At 43.6% G+C, this 17,858-nt stretch overlaps 1 protein-coding gene across 1 annotated transcript in view; it reads left to right on the forward strand.

Annotated features, from left to right (window-relative positions):
* Positions 1-289: 289 nt before the first annotated feature.
* Positions 290-17,858, forward strand: part of LOC133354467 (tetraspanin-15-like) — a 290,888-nt gene continuing 273,319 nt past the window's right edge. The window contains exon 1 of the mRNA XM_061571317.1: positions 290-386. Within this exon, the coding sequence (XP_061427301.1) occupies positions 297-386 (90 nt within the window). The 5' untranslated portion in view covers positions 290-296. The remainder of the gene's footprint in view (positions 387-17,858) is intronic.

Here is a 17,858-nt window from a genome sequence, read left to right on the forward strand (position 1 = left end):
CGCAAAAAAATCACCAAATCGATGAGTTTCCTTGCATCGATGGGTGTGGGTTTCGCTCGCGACTTTGTGCGTTTGGGAGTCCCCCGGGTGACGTGAAACACAAACTCATCGCTGCCAAAGTCGTCTCGCGTTTGTTGCAGGAAGTCGCACGGCTAACTCTGCCTGCAGGGGGGAGGGAGGAGGAGGAAGAGGAGGAAGGGAGACGGTGGGGGAAGCCTTTTGAGTGCTGTGACAGCCGCAAGTGCAGGAGGTGGTGCTGGTGGCGGTGGTGGTGGCGGGTGGGGGGTGATGCTGACATGGCCGAGACACGCGAAGGAGGAAGGTCACGATGGTGTTCCTACTTCGCCGTCAAGCTCATGCTGGTCACGTACGCCTTCCTGTGCTGGGTGAGTCGGCGACGCCGGGTTGTTGGTGGATACACGCACACACACGTACACATATACACACGTGTACACACACACAGAAGCACACACACGTACACACACAGGTGTACATACGTACACACACACGTACACACACACACAAAGCACACACACATGTACATACGTACACACGTACACACACACACACGTACACACACACGTACACACATACACACGTAGACACACACGTACGTACACACACACACGTGCGTCTGTGCGTTGTAGGTGCGGTGTGTAAACATCGCCACTGGGGAGACGAAGGCGGCCGGGCGTGGTGCTGTGTTCTGTGGTGGTGGTGGTGGTGTGTGTGGTGGTGCTGTGTGTGGTGATGCTGTGTGGTGGTGGTGGTGCTGTGGTGGTGGTGCTGTGTGTGGTGATGCTGTGTGGTGGTGGTGGTGCTGTGGTGGTGGTGCTGTGTGTGGTGATGCTGTGTGGTGGTGGTGGTGCTGTGGTGGTGGTGCTGTGTGTGGTGATGCTGTGTGTGGTGGTGGTGCTGTGGTGGTGGTGCTGTGTGTGTTCTGTGGTGCTGGTGGTGCTGTGGTGGTGGTGGTGGTCCTGGTGGTGCTGTGTTCTGTGGTGGTGCTATGGTGGTGCTGCTGGAGTGTTCTGTGTGTGGTGCTGCTGTGTTCTGTGGTGGTGCTGTGTGTGTGGTGGTGCTGTGTGTGGTGCTGCTGTGTTCTGTGTGTGGTGGTGCTGTGTTCTGTGTGTGGTGGTGCTGCGTGTAGACGGACGTGATACAGAGACGTCCACAACGCGTGTCTGTCCGCGTGTGTGTCACGTAGTGGGGAGCGGTGGTGCAGCGGTTAGCGCAACGCTACGAACCCGGCGATCCGGGTTCGATTCCCGCTCACGGCGAACAGCGGTGACGATTATCTTGAACCGGTCCTGGGCCTCCCCCCAGGTCGACTCAGCCTCAAATGAGTACCTGGTGCGGTGTGTAAACATCGCCACTGGGGAGACAAAGGCGGTCGGGCGTGGTGCTGGCCACCCACCCTCTCGTGTGCCGTGACGACCTTCATAGGTGCTCGCTAACAGCACTTGCCCCTACAGTCTAAGGATATACGGATATACATCGTTCAGCTGTGCGTACTGTAATGGTCTTAATATCAGGGTCTCCCCTCCTCGTACAGTGGTGGTAACGTAATGCGTGTTGTGAATTGCTTCCTGAAAGAGGCTGTGTATATGTTTTAGCACAAACCGACGCGTATCCTACAACACGCTGTAGTGTACACGTGTTCATTCCACTCATCATACTACAACACTCATGATACCTTACACACACATGGACGCTCTTCGCAGAGCACGTGCTTGTACCACGGTGGCTAGGAGATGTTAACTACCTCGCCTGGTATACAGGAGGTCGTGGGTTCAATCCCTACCCTTGACGCCCGCTTGCATATTTGGAGTTTGCGTGTCTCTCTCTGTCTTTCTCTGTCTCTTCCCTCTGGTCGTGTGGATTTTTCTCCGGGTCCTCCAGTTTTTGCCTTCATATTTAGAAACATTGCGTTTTGAGTATTTGGCTGCTATGCATTTCCACGTGATAAGCCACTTCGTTGAACTATCACTGGTGGCCGGGTCGCTCAGTGTTTAGTTTACATACTCAGTTGTATACTAATACACAGCCTGTGTGCCTAGCCTGGCACAAGCGCCATGGTGACATCACCGCTGATTAGTCGCAAGTGTCGGTTGATGTTATATTGTAAACAACCTTCAAGTCAGTATCAACAACTTTATTTAAGTCAAGATTAAACTTTATTTAGACTGCAGCAGGAATCCGATGAGCCATGAAGCTCTTTATTACGGATGTCCATCTATGGGCGGGTAAACACGTTACAACAGCAAACAAGATTTTAAAAAACTATAGGTGGTGCAACATAGAGAAAATAGCAAGTTACAAAACAATAATATTTGTATAAATACTTCTTACAGCTGTGTAAAACACACACAAACACACTTAAGGGGTAGTTGTGCATTATTTTTGCGGTTACCAGATGTTATCAGACCAAAACGCGGACACATTTCCTTACTCAAGCCTAGTAGTAGATCCTTAATCATCAGCACTGTGCAACAGGATAGCAATCCTCGATTTAAAGCTTTCGTGACTGCAGGGATTCATCTTCTTGGTTCTTTCGGTAAAGTCACGTAGAAGGGAAATAATAAAAATAAAATAATTCTCACGACGTTTCGGCCACAACGCAAGCAGCCGTCCTCAGACCTGGTCTTCACCTGAGGACGGCTGCTTGCGTTGTGGCCGAAACGTCGTGAGAATTCTTTTATGTTTTATTTTTATTATGTTATTACTTCCCTTCTACGTGACTTTACCGAAAGAACTAAGAAGATAGAAATCCTGTTTTGGGTTTCAGTGCAACACCGGTCGGCACCAGATGTCAGGACAAATCAATTTCTTGACGCCCCGATCGCAGATGTCACCAAATTCCTGAAGCTCTCGGGGTAAAGTCTTCCTCCCAACCTCGAACAGAAACGAAATAATTTGATCTGTGAACGCTGGGTCCAAAGTAGTTGTCAGTTTTGACAGCAGCTGCTTCTCACTTTTGCCCAAGAGGTGAGTTTGTGTGGTCACAAGTTAGAATTGCCATCCCAGTGCTGTTTAAAAAAAACAAAGTGGCTGTGAATCAGAATATGGACTTTTTCTGGAGGAATCCGATGACCTATAAAGCTCTTTTTCACAGATGTCCAGTCGGGGGCGAGTAAGAACTTTACAACAACGATACATCACCCGCCATGTGCTTCTGGTCTCAGTCGCGTCCGCCACTAGACGCTCGACTCGTGCTTTAGCAATAATTGAAAAACCCAGCTTCACATTATCAATTCATGAAGGAATCCAGTCAATCGATAAGAATGCTCTTGTGTGTGCAACGTTTTAGCATTGGAGTCATGTAATGTGGCTCAACCTACTCTCTGAGAGTCGTGATGAATTATTGAAAAATGCTGCTCAGTAAATTACTGTTCTCACCTGTGTTACTTGTGTCAGAGGCACAAGCAACTGCGTTGACCAACGTAAACTACTTGCAAATAATGGGAACAAGTAATTTGAAGTCGAGTATCGTGTGCATTCTTGACACTAGATTTGAAGCTTTCGTGACTGCAATGATTCATACTCTTAGGTTTTTTCGGTAACGTGACTTTACCGAAAAAAAACTAAGAGTATCAGTCTTGACACGTTGCGCAAGCAATCCCAATTGCTGTGGAAATCCCTTGCAGGATATAGATGGGTCCCCCCAGGTGCTGAAATACGCTTACTGTATGTATATAGTATTAGTAAATAGTATATGAATGACTGAATTGCATAACGGTCTGCACAATCAAAAGTGAAAACCCTAATAACCACCTTACAGTTCCTGTTTATCACCAAGCTTTACAGCTGCTCTTGCTATCATTTGCTTCATTGATGTATGAGTATTTTATGTTTTTAGTTTTTTTTTAGCTTTTCCCATGTTGGTGACCAAGGAGGTTCACTCTTGCAAAGGAGACGGCCTGGTCTCTTTTGAGTTATCACCTCGTTGAACTGTAAATTGTAACTGTGCATTAGATGCAAAAGTCGATGTTAATTCCAAAGCCACCGTGAGTGGTGGGCGATATCTGAACCAGTCCTGGGTCTCCCCCTTCAACCTGCAATGACCAGCGTGGTGAAGTATGGTCAAACAACCCCCGTGACTGACGTGGCGTATGGAGGTCTTCATCCCGAGGTGCAATGGCAAAGGCTGTACACGTGTATTGTACGTGTTGGGGGTGTCTAATTGTATTGCCTAGTGCAGGGTAGGGGAACCTTTTTTCTGCCAAGGGCCATTATATAATATTTATAACATCATTTGCGGGCCATACAAAATTATCAACTTAAAAATTAGCCTGTTATGTTTGGTCAAAATTGTAACTAACTCACCCCTAATGTGATGGCTGGAACTGCTTCTCTTTGGTGAGGCGTATGATGTTAGCTGGTAATGATGATGTTGCTACTCGCAACTGCTTTTCCAGGTTTGCTCCTAGATGTATTGAATTTCGAGTCCCGCCTTGGCAGGGCCAGACCAAATGATTTCGTGGGCCTTAAACGGCCCACGGGCCGGACATTCCCCACCCCTGGGCCTAGTGTAATGAATTAAATTATAGACTTGTGCGACATTAACAGGTCAACATTAACAGGCAAGTGCAATGACATGAAAAGAACGGTGTTTGCACTTTGAACTGATTCAACTGTACGACTTGAGTCAACAAACACGCACCATCCTGGTGGGTGGATGGAATGAGACTGAGATCAAGTGCAGTGAACTTCCCTTTTCATGCGGGGAATATTCAGCATGGTGACAAGGCGCGGGTTGACTTTGTGGTTGCTGACGTGGGCATTGATTACACCCTTGAGTGAAAGCCGTGGTTTGTTAGCGGTTGCACGCGAGCCCGCCTTCAAAACAACGACTTCTCAAAAATGCCCACGGAATCTAATGAGACACTTGAACTGTGAAGAGAAGACAATGTGGAAGTTAAGCTCACCAGTTGCCACAGAGGCGTCGAGAGATGTGTGCATGCATCCATGGAATTGCACTGAGACAGAAAGAGTAACATGTGTATATGAAACATATACAGGTTAGAGATGTAGTTTTGACTCTGTGTTATTTATTTTAGTGTGTTCTTTCTCCTAATGTTCAAGCTTGCGTACTTTACTACGCTTCTTTTTCCGCACTCATTGACATGTAAATTTTTTCTCTAACCCCCTCCATCTCTCTGCCCCCGCCCCCTCTGCCTATTTAAGGCCACTCCACAGAGACGATCTCCCTCTCTGTGCTTGTGTTACTCTCTCTCTCTATGTATCTTGGTGATATCTGTCTGCTTATATGTCTGTCTATAGTTTTCTAGTTAGATTTTTTGTTGCTATTTCTTTTTAGCCGAAGCGTCGTGAGAATTATTTTATTATGTTTTATTTATTTTATTTTATTACTTCCCTTCTACGTGACTTTAACGAAAGAACCAAGAAGATAAATGTGTGCCTTTTATCGTATGACGTTTGAAAAAAATAAAATCCACAGGGTACAATTGTGTGTTTTAATATCGTGAGCCATCCCACAGCATGCAGGGTGTTCGCCGTGTTCCACCAGAAATCAAATGTACAGGGCTCTGAATTACACATTTTACCCCTTCCAGGTTTGTAGTGGTTTGCATATGTTGATACTGGTTTCGATTCAAAGCTTTCGTGACTGCAGGGATTCATCTTCTTGGTTCTTTCGGTAAAGTCACACAGCGTCTCCCCGACAGACCTGGTCTTCACCTGAGGACGGCTGCTTGCGTTTTAGCCGAAGCATCGTGAGAATTATTTTATTATGTTTTATTTTTATTATTTTATTACTTCCCTTCTACGTGACTTTACCGAAAGAACCAAGAAGATAAATGTGTGCCTTTTATCGTATGACGTTTGAAAAAAATAAAATCCACAGGGTACAATTGTGTGTTTTAATATCGTGAGCCATCCCACAGCATGCAGGGTGTTCGCCGTGTTCCACCAGAAATCAAATGTACAGGGCTCTGAATTACACATTTTACCCCTTCCAGGTTTGTAGTGGTTTGCATATGTTGATACTGGTTTCGATTCAAAGCTTTCGTGACTGCAGGGATTCATCTTCTTGGTTCTTTCGGTAAAGTCACGTAGAAGGGAAGTAATAAAATAATAAAACTAAAACATAATAAAATAATATAATAATATAACACACTTTTATGTTTTATTTGTATTATTTCCCTTCTACGTGACTTTACCGAAAGAACCAGAAGGTTGATACTGGTTGCTGCTATTCCAAACCATCAAGCCCAAATTGGTTCAGGTTATCATCATTATATGCTTTACAAATACAAATAAATATATTAATGAAAGTCCTCTCTGCTTGCTTCACTGCCCCTTTGACCAGCATGGTCAAACAAGCGCAAAATTGGCTCTCGCATGTGTTGTCGAGTTGTACCGTGTGTTATTTGGCACGATGTCTGACGTTTCGCTTCGCGTACTGAGAGCTTCTTCGGGAACTGAATTGACCAGCTGATGAAGCTCCCAGCACATAGAGCAGAGTACCCGACGTCGTTCCAAACATCACGGAGTAAAACAGAGCGGAGAGCTGTACGGCGCGACCAAGAAAGCCCTCGTAGGAGCTGAGGTTTGACAGAGGCCATCATCATGACGATCCATGGGCAGACAGCCCGTAGGTGTCCACTGCACATTTCGTCATTTGTTTCCACTTTCCTCCTCTATCTTGTGCCAATATGCTCAAGTAGGGCCACATCTTTCTCACACCAATCTCTTACGCCGTCGTCAAGCCATTCTCTGGTAGGTCTTCCTCTCTTTCCAGTTCCTTCCATTTTTCTGAACACACTTTTAATTTTCCTGTTGTTGTCCATCCTACATGTGTGTCCAAATAGTGCCAGTTTCCTTCTCAAAGGGCACTAAACCTTCTCAAAGGGCACTGACACACGGTACTGAATCTGGAAACGATGATTAAATGATGACGATCACACACCGCTGTTCGTCATCGCTAAACTCTCGCTCAGGTTCACTCGTGCGACATTGGTTTAATAGAGTTACCTGCCCTGCGAATGCCCGTGTGTGCGAGTCAAGGAAAACATGCGTGGTCAATGTTCCCCATTCAGGGGCATGCATGCGATCAATCATCAGTCATCAACTTAATTTCACTGCAGCGCTCTCCATTTGGCAAGCGAATCTCAAAGCTCTCGTCTGGACTCGATTACCCTGGTCGCACGGATTTTACTGTGGAACGAGTTCAACATACATACATTACTTCAGTGTGCAAGTACATACCTACAGGAATTGTCTAAGAGTGATGATAACGCGAAGAGATCACAGAGGCGATGTCTGCGCACAGGATATCGCATTGTGTATTGAGGTAACGGTGCAGCCCATCAATTTCTTGAAGGGCCTCTTGGGTATTTCTAGCGAGTATCTTGGAAGATGTCGGAAGAACCCACACTTTACCCCATCACGCGTGGCCTGCCGATCGACTAACTGTAGTGAGAACATTAATACTGCTGTGTTGACAGGCGGTGGAGCTTTGAAGAAACATGCACTGGTGTTTCAACTGCCACAACGGGATATTGCATTGAACTAATGCATTGTGCCAACCATTACACCCTGGCAGCATTCTAATTTCACGTTAAAACTACACATTCCAAAAGTGCAATCGTAATAATGTTTAGTGTCATGTATAGCTGAGTCGTTCGTGCCAATTGCATCTCACAATCACTGATGGCCCACAGACAAGTTGGAAGGTAGCAGCCAGCCGGCGAGGCGGCACTATAAACAATTGCCCAAGTTCTGCAGTCCTCCATATATTACGGTTTAAATTGTTTTTGTTTAGATGCAATAGCTGGTTATTTTACAGTTGCATGCCATCAAATAGCTACAAGGTTTCTCTTCACATGCTTTTTCCGGAACCGACGGAAATAATGTGTTTGCAAATACAAGTATTTAGCAGCGTGATTCACCTTCTGAATTCAACATGCAGCTGAATGTTTTCTATTTTTGTGTGGTTAATGTTATTAATTCACGAAATTTTCTAAAAAAATGATAGCCACAACTGGTCTCTCCTCTGAATTATGTATTAATTACATTTCCCAGGATGGAATAAAATTGGTAAAGTAAACTATTTACAATATAAGACCATGCATTGGCTTGAATGTCAGAGATAGCAAACTTATTTACATTAATGTATTCATTAACTTATTTATATTGTTTTCAATTAGATGCCATACAAACTTATTTCAAGAGGTTTATCTTCCTCATGAGACAAGCTGAAACCCTCATGGTGCTTGTGGATACCTCGGAGCCTATGGCAAGCATCATTATCATCAGGCATGATCCATCCACTGCTGGACTGGATAAAGGCCTCACCAAGTCATCACATTCGCTCACAGTGCTGCAGTTTAACAATCCATCAAATAGCTTCTGCACAGAAAGACTCATCCCATTCATCTTCTTGATTCTTTCGGTAAAGTCACGTAGAAGGGAAGTAATAAAATAATGAAAATAAAACATAATAAAATAATTCTCACGACGTTTTGGCCACAACACAAGCAGCCGTCCTCAGGTGAAGACCAGGTCTGTCGGGGAGACAGCGTCTTCACCTGAGGACGGCTGCTTGCGTTGTGGCCGAAACGTCGTGAGAATTATTTTATTATGTTTTATTTTTATTATTTTATTACTTCCCTTCTACGGGACTTTACCAAAAGAACCAAGAAGATGAATCCCTGCAGTCACGAAAGCTTTAAATCGAAACTCATCCCATTGCTTCATCTCCTCAGTGGATATCCTATCGGATGTATTTCCTCCTTTGGCTGTCACTCTTTTATTGGTGTCGACCACAAGCCCAGCGTCTCTTCTAGCTGCGTGACCAAGGCCAAGCCCACTTAACCGAGGGCCACAAAAGATCAGTGGCGTTGGCACGGTTAAAAAAGCTGCTTCGCCACAAAGTAGCTCTCAGGGCTTACGCAAACCAATAGCATACGACATCATTGGAACCTCATTTGCCAGTAAAAAATATGATAATTGGTTTTTTACCCTTCTATCTGGCAACAAAACTGACACCTTTTTTACAAGGAGTCATGTTTGTATAGACCACAATACCTGCAGCCATAATGCAAACAAAAAACATAACTCTGATAATGTGCACTGTCCTTGAAGTTGATTGGTCCACACCCGAGACAGCTTTCCTTAGAGCCTAGTCTCACATGGGTTGGACCAGATGACGCCAAAAGGCGCACTAAAAAAGGTGTCAGTTTTGTTGCCAGATAGAAGGGTAAAAAACCAATTAGCATACGACATGTACGGGGCAAACACTTTTTATTAGGCACACACACGATTCGATGGTGTAATTAATTACCAGTGTAAAAAGATGCTTATTTCTTGATATTCTTTGAGTTTTTCGGTAAAGTCACGTAGATAGGTTCAAATAAAATAACAAAAACCTATCTAGGTGACTTTACCGAAAGACCCAAAGAATATGAATTCCTGCAGTCACGAAAGCTTTAAGTCAAGATTTTATATTTCTTGAGTTGGCGCATTATAACATTGCCAATTTGCACTGGTAACCACTCAGTCGGTACAGACTTGAAGATAGAATTTCCACAGACAGATGTTTGTCTACTGCTGAGTGCTGAGAGATTAAATACCATGTTACATCACCTTCTGGACATTACACGCACAGCACATTTTTCTTAAAACAATATCTCCCCCCACTCTCCAAGTCAAACATTCTTCAGTAATGGAGATGAGTCACTCTCTTGGTGTTTATGATAATGTATAATTCTGAAATCCAGTTGTGTGCAATACATGTTTGTTCTTGTACATAGACATCGGTTACATGGATAAGTAAAATCTTGGACCGATAGCAATCATGAAATAATATGAGTTTGCACGAATGTAGCATTTTTGGCACATAGGAAATACATTAGCCAGAATAAAAGTTGCATGAGGGTAAACACCTTTCTTCAGTATCTTAGTGCATGGCCAATCATTTTCATTCTAGATTACATCCCAACGTGATGTGTGGCTCAGCTGCCGAAGAAAGTTCCAGAAACAAAATGAAAGTAGCCAGTCACGTCTGGCCTCCGAGCCATAGATTGTCCACCACTTTTGACTGTCACTTGTAGGGGATAATGATGAGGCTTTGCTGTGTCATTAAGAGCTCTTGGGATATGAATATATAACGTTCTGCATGGGTAAATGACATAAGCCACATTGGAAGGCCCAACCAATTGAGACCTTGAAGTCAAACGTTGGGCCCCCTTGGCCTGTTGAAACAAACCTGTGCGCTTAATTTGGACCACGTGTGTATCTCTACTGCGGGCAAAGTGTTAACACCAAAAACACGTACTGTTTCGATTTAAAGCTTTCTTGACTGCAGGGATTCATCTTCTTGGTTCTTTCGGTAAAGTCACGTAGAAGGGAAGTAATTATTATTTTATTACTTCCCTTCTACGTGACTTTACCGAAAGAACCAAGAAGATGAACACGTACTGTATTGTGGCGTATGATTGCCACCTGTCCTGGTTTCCCAGGATCGTCCTCTTTTTAAGGAGGCATAGCTGCTGTCCTGAAAAATCTCTTAAATCTTCCCAGGACATGAACATTTCCAATTTTTTTGTGAGTTTCATAACACTGATCATAACACGGTCTCTCTCGACAATGTATACACGTGTGGTTCTCCTCTCTGCTGGCATTGTGAGGGCTTCTCATTATATGTCCTGGTATTTTGTTTTTGCGCCTGGTCATGTTCGCTGAAACGTGAAATACAGAGCATGTTCAATAAATGTAGCCATCTTCGTACAGTTTAGCCCACTTTCATTTGAGAAACTGTATGAGAAGGCGTTTGTAATATATTAAATAAAATCAATGCGTGTAACCGGTTTCCCTTTTAAAATGAATTATTAATGAAATATCGGAACCTTAGCTGTTAAGACAGAAAGGTGATTCGACTAATTGTGTATACTCGGCTTTCACGGCCAATATTATAATTCATCCATAATAGAGGTTTTTTGGGTTAGATCGCGTAAAATATATAAATATCGTTAAAACCCGCCACAACCCGACACAGCCAACTAATAAGGGTTGTCACGTAAACAGAACGTGGCCAATTCGTCACTAGTACAGCACACCGGTGTGTTGGAGAGCCAAGCCGCAACATTTAGAAATGAGTATGACGTTTCGCCAGTACTTACAACTAGCTTCATCAGGCGACAGACATATTTGTGGAGAAGTCTCTTTCATTCCTTATATAGAGGCGTAGATATTAGGCACACACACACACGATTCAATTGTGTAATTAATTGCCAGTGTGAAAGATACTTATATTTCCTGAGTTGGCACATCATCACATTGCCAATTGGCTTTCCAACACACCGGTGTGCTGTACTAGTGACGAATTGGCACGTTCCGTTTACGTGACAACCCTTACTCGTTGGCTGTGTCGGGTGGTGGCGGGTTTAACGACACATTTATATATTTATGCGATTTAACTCAAAAAACCTCATATGGATGATATTGGTCGCGAAAGCCTACGTGTTAATTATGAATCATAATTAGCTAATTTTGGGTCTGTTCATCATAGTAGGTGTAATGTAATGTTTTTTTATTTTACCATAACCCTCTGCCATCCGACAGAGCCAGACAAATCAAGTTGTCGCGTCATGGGCAAACATGCCAATTGATTCTGTTTTTCAGCAAAACCGTACTGTTGGAATGCAATAAAAACTATTGAGAATTTTGGTTGAAGTTTCACTGAAGATGACATCCAACATCATCAGGTGTTTACAAAGGTAATTTCCTCCGGAAAAAAAACAAATCAATTACACATTATATTTTACTGCTATAATAAGTCAAGAATGTGTGTGTCCTGCGCGTGACGTCACTCCACATGAGGCCCACCTCCCCGCGTGACGTCACACCGCATGAGCCCCCCCACCCCCCTCATTACGATTCATGAGTGGGTGTATTTTTACACTAACGCAGAGGAAGATCGAGCTTAATTAAATAATTTATTATGCAAAGTCGCTTCAAATGACGTTTCTTTACAGAAAGTGACGGTACAAAATAAATCTACGCAGCACAGTGCTACATCCGTACGTGACGTCACTGCAAAAAGAGTCCCCCCTTCCACTAATTAATATTCATGCCCGCGTGGAAATTTACACTAACGCACAAGAAGGTTGCGCACTCCACATGCTGCACCGCTCCCGTCATTAATAATTATGAGCGGGTGACGTCACTCCACATGCCGCATCTCTCCCCAATAACCATTAGCGGGTGACGTCACTCCACATGGGGCAACCCCTCCCCCTCCCCGTCATTAATAATCATGAGTTAAACTATTTTTCTATTGAATATTTCAGATTTAATGCAATATACACCCGTCCTTGGACGGGCAAAAAAAAGCTCGTCATTAATACCTGGAAAGATGAAAGGCAAGCCACAGTGCGACATTGGCGATGCAACCCACAGAGACACAGAGACCAATAGGAGACTCGCAGTGACCACACAACCCAAACTACGGGCCCCATTAGAGAAAACCACCTCGTCTGCAAAACTACACAAACTCTTGGCGAGCTGGCCTCGGCAATCAGCTCATGAACACATTGCCTCACGCAAGAATAGAACGTAATTGGCATAAAGCATTTGCCCATGTGTCAACTTGATTGCATTGGCTCTGTCCAGATGGTGGAGGGTTATAGTTAAAATTGACACTATACATACACGATCTGACCCAAAAATAAACGAATTGCTTAGACTAATATGCGTGATGTTCATTAAAAAATACTATTTACAGCTTCTCATTATAAATGTTTTTTTAAAAACATTTTGTTCCTCTCGCCTTAATTACAATACTATTTGTGTTGCCGTACTCTCTTTAATTTTTAGTTGGCTGTAAATGTTTGAATACAATTTCAAAATAAGCTACGCATTTGTTCGAAAACACTTGAGGTGTTTCTGTTTTTGCAAAAGCCTAATTTAAAATATGTTTGATACAAACATTAAAAGACCATTAAATACATTTTAAAAGTGAGCTTGGGCCACGATCTAGTCACACACAATTCATGCTTTTATAACAATAGGTTTTACCCTTTCTGGCAATAAAACAGTTGTGTTAAGATGTTAAAACACCAAACAGAAACCTTTTGCAAGGAATCCTGTCTGCATTAACCACACGTACTTGTGGTGATCATGCAAACAAAACACACGCTCTGGTAATACATGCATTGTCTTAGAAACTGATTGGTCCACACCAGAGACAGCTTTCTTTAGAGCCTAGGCTCAAAGTGTTAGACCAGAGGACGCCAAAAGGCGAACAGCACAAAGACAATACCACTGTCAGGACATTGAGAAATCTGGGTGAGCAGCTACAATATGAGACCTCCCTTGCCAGTTTCAAAATATAAAAATAGGTTTACCCTTTATGTAATTAAAACAGGTGTTATGATGTCAAAACACCAAACAGAAACCTCTTTGAAGGAATCCTTGCTTTTGTTTCATGCTTTTGTTTTCATATATTTACTTGAAGGGAAACTAGGGAACTAAAAATGACCTCCTCTGTTCCGATCTACAACAAACATCACACACTTATTCAACAATTAAATTGGTGGTGCAGTAGTCCCTCGTTATTGGCGAGGGATACGTTCTGGAGATGCTCGTGAGTAGCAAATGTTGCGGATAATGATATTTGCCCAAGAATATCGTACGCACAACGTCTGGATATGCTTCTGAAGCTTTGAGAAGTTATCTCAGTCTCGTCTCTTTATCTCATCACTCTATCTCGTCACTTTCTCGAATCACATTCTCATTACTTCATCTCAACAATTTATTTATCTCTCTCTCGATTCAGTCATATGGAGTTCCAGATTTGATTACTGGATAGCAAGCTCGTGAATTAACAGCTCTTCATTATCGAGGGAATGTTGTACTGCTGCTGCTGCATTACTAGTGGTGCACAAGCACAAATAACAAAAACAATCTAAACATTTGTCAATAACACTATGGCCTTAAAAGTTATTTTTTTTATATGTCATGTTTCAGGTCATGGATCTCCATAACAGCACGTAGAAAGAAAATAACTTCATAGCATATCAGTGCATCTTCTGACCTTCGAGGGTAAGCAGGGTTGAGTGGTCAATGCCTGATGGGAACAGATTTTACGGCAACAAACGACAAATGGTGTGGCAGACCCATGACAAGATGAGAGGATTGTGAAGTCGCGGTTGCGATGAGTGGGCCATGTGTGCAGGGTAGTGAATCCGATTAGGCAAGAAATCAAACCGATAATCGGCAGTAGTTTATTTTTTCAAACAGTTGCTGAGTACAGTGCCGAAAGGCTCAAAACATCAAGCGGCCAGCAACAGACAGAACGATAAGAGTTGTAAGAGATAAAGAGATACCACCTTTCTTGAATTGAGCAAAGTTATATTGTAAGAGCTATGGAAGAGAAATAATGGGAGGGAATTCCACGGTGGAGCAGTGCGATGGAAGATGCAGGATGAGAAGTATTGTGACCTGCAGTGTGATGAGTGGGTGAGTGAGTACGTGAGTTGGGAGAGTGAGAGACTGGGTGAGTGAAATAATTTGGTGTGTTGTTGTGAGCTACACTGCGGTGGTTGAACACTGTGGATGAGATGAAACAGTCGGGTAAGATCGAGTCCTCAACATGAGTGGAGGAATCAATGAGTGAGGTGCACAGGAGCATTAACCATTGTAGTCGTGATAAAATAATGATAAGGCAGTGGCAGTCTGCCAGTTTCACGGGTGAGCGAGTGACTGGTGTGAAATTAGTGAGTGCTGGTTCATAATTCACCTTGACTGATTCACGTTGAATTCTACGGCGTGGTAGGAAGTGATTGCTGCCCACGAGATATAACAAGGGAGTAATCGACTACTTGAACGGTTGTCTAGCCCCTCTCTAGACGGCGCGCTGCATTCAGTCTGAACTGTGCATCCGTAAAGGTTGTTTACGTCGTTTATTGTGAAAATTCGATCACAGTTCCTATGGCCACTGTTTCATTGCTTTTATGGCTTTATTTTGGTGATTTTCGATACGTTTTTTGGTTTGGCCATGTTTGTTGTAGTACAGAGTTAGACTGATGGTCTTAATCTAAGTTGTCTTGTGGTTGTTGTTGTTTGACTTGCATCCCACTGGGATTTTTGCACATTTTTGTGTACGGTGCTTTTTCTGCAATATTTTACTGTCTTTTCTTGGATTTTCTGTTTGCACTCAATCACATATTCACTTTAAGATGTTTTTTGTTCCTGTTTTTGTTTTTGGTTTGTTGCGGTTGCACCCGATTCAAGAGCCGAATGGCTCACAGGGCTATATACCTAATAAATGAACTTGAAATGAACTTGAACTTGAAAGGTAGACGAGCATGGGTTGTGACGGATCGGTGCATTCAACTCTAGCTATGGAAAGTGGGCCGCTGGACCCTCCGCCACCTGTGAGTGGATGTGTATTCCCGTTCACTCGCTGCTCGCAAAATCCTGGCTTAGTTGATCATCCCGTGAGACTCGTGGTGGTATGCAGAGCACGCAGTGGGCTTGGGTATAGCAGATTCCTATCTGTGTGGAATTGGTACAGGGGACTGAGTAAGATGCAAGCTAAATAATTCAACGAAAGGCAAGAAAGTATATTGAAACGACTTCGCAGTTAAAGTGGAAATGCTTGCAAGCCTTGAAAATATGCACAAGTGTGGAAATGTCACGTTAAGAATATTCAAATGTGGCCCAACTGACTTCCACTGCAGATATGTGACAGATACAGTCACAACAAATATTATTCCATGGGCAGTTGTGGAGGCCCGTGTCTTCTCCAAGCCACTTGGCTCTGATGGACAGACATTTGAGGTAATCAGTGCCGCTCTTCAGAGACGAGCCAATCAACGACAAGAGCAAAAGTAATTTTGTCACCTAGAGGGCTGCGTTAGAAGGCCAGGGCCTTTTAAAATGGGAAGTGATGCCTTTGGGATGAATTACAACGCACAGCAACACACACAAAAGTCGCGCAAAGCCATGTCTAAATGGCGGGAAAACGCTTGGCCACGTGTGTGTTTTATATAACACTTTCCAACTCGAGTTGAAAGCATCGTATCGACGAATGTGTCGTCTTCCTGGAATTATTCTGGACTGTAATTGTGGAAGTCACGGTCATCTTCGTACGCAGGATCCCAATATAAATGTAATGTAGGTTTAACGTTTTGTTGCGATGACAGATATACATTAAGAGAAAGACCAGCCACGTTGATTTTTAAGGGTTGACCAAAACTTGTCGATAACAAAAACCATTGCTGAATATAAAAACATTTTCGGCCAAGGCAATGACGTCACACATCACGTGACGCGTCTCCGCTACTCGTGATATTGTGACCGCTGATCAATCACGTGTTGAAGAGCGTTACTGCAGAATCCATGCGTGTGCCTGATTTTTCCTACTCGTTTAGTTTTGCGGAGGTGTTTCTGGCTTCGAGTTGGAACTTGTGCACATTATCGGGACTGTGTCTGAAGTTGCACACTGTCCAGGCTCATTCCAAAGCCTTACTCCGCATCCTTTAAGGAAAAGGGAAACTTAATCTCCTTAAAGATGGACATCGTTTGCAGCGGACGGAGGCAAACGTTTTCGTTTAGTGCTGACCCAGGGAGGCCGCAGTTTCTGACATTTCGGAAGGAATTGTGTGGCTTCAAAGCACAAACGAAAACATGATTACAAAAATAGTTTGTTATTCTTACCAACAGGTGCTGGTGATTTTTTTTTCAGGGAGTTGCCAAAGCAAGCTGCAAGTGTCATTCTGTCAGTACGTCGTTCACAGCGACATGAATTTTGATGTTGCTGGCATCATTGTGATCATTGTCGTCAATGAGCCATGATCTATTATCCACTGCTGGATGACAGCCTCCATACCCCATGCTGGTCGCGATAGATTTTGATTGTCATATTGCGGTGGTCCCAATTATAACCTATAACTTACTGATTAGTGGTGGCTGTGCCTGTATCTTTGTGGCACGAGCATCAACACCATCTTGCAGGCTTTCCTAATGGTACACATGCGATTCGTCATAGGGCTTTATGTTTCACATCGTTTTAAATACTTGTACCATAATATTTAAAATGTTTATATAATTGAATGTCTAAAAATACTGCATGTGGAGAGCAGTATCACTCATAACTCTGGCAAAGTTTTACTTTTTGCATTATTAATGCGCGGATTTGCAGAAATGTTTGCGGGCAGATGGGAATTTACAACCGTGGAGGTGATTTGTTAATGCCTGTAGATGTTGCTCTAAATCTTTCAAGTGCGTTAATATCGCTGTGCAAATAGGCCCCGACGCTTTTACATCTGGGGGAAAGAAACTGTGCCCATAGATTAAGGATTTGCGGCGCCTCTTGAATAATTCATCGCCAAACCTCGAATGGCAGGGAACCAAGGGGAAGGTATAGACAGTCCCCGCTTTGGCGAACACTCAGCTTGTCTTCCAGAATTGTCACATTAAATCACCACCAGGTTGGAGGTCGTCAGGGCCAATGCCCCTCGACCTAGAAGCCATCACTTTCTGCCAAATGCGCACACCTTTTACACGGTCGGCAGCCAACTTCTGTGGTCTGTTTTGTGTTTTATATTTTTATCGTATCACATTATATGAGAATTTTAAAAAAATTGCTGGCGGCTTTCCTGGCTGGATTCTTAGCTGCCTGGCTCGTGTGCGGTGGTGAGGGGTTAGCGTGCTGCAATACGAACCCCACCACCTGAGTTCGAATCCCGCTGATATCCTGCTCACGGCAAACTCAAGGCACGATTATTTGAACCGGTCCTGGGCCTCCCCTAGGTTGACTCCCCTAGGTTGACTCAGCCTAAAATGAGTACCTGGTGCGATGTGTAAACATCCCAACTGGGGAGACATAGGCG

Source organism: Lethenteron reissneri, chromosome 47 (genome assembly GCF_015708825.2).
Source record: "Lethenteron reissneri isolate LAM-NWPU_2019-01 chromosome 47, ASM1570882v1, whole genome shotgun sequence".
NCBI lineage: Eukaryota > Metazoa > Chordata > Hyperoartia > Petromyzontiformes > Petromyzontidae > Lethenteron > Lethenteron reissneri.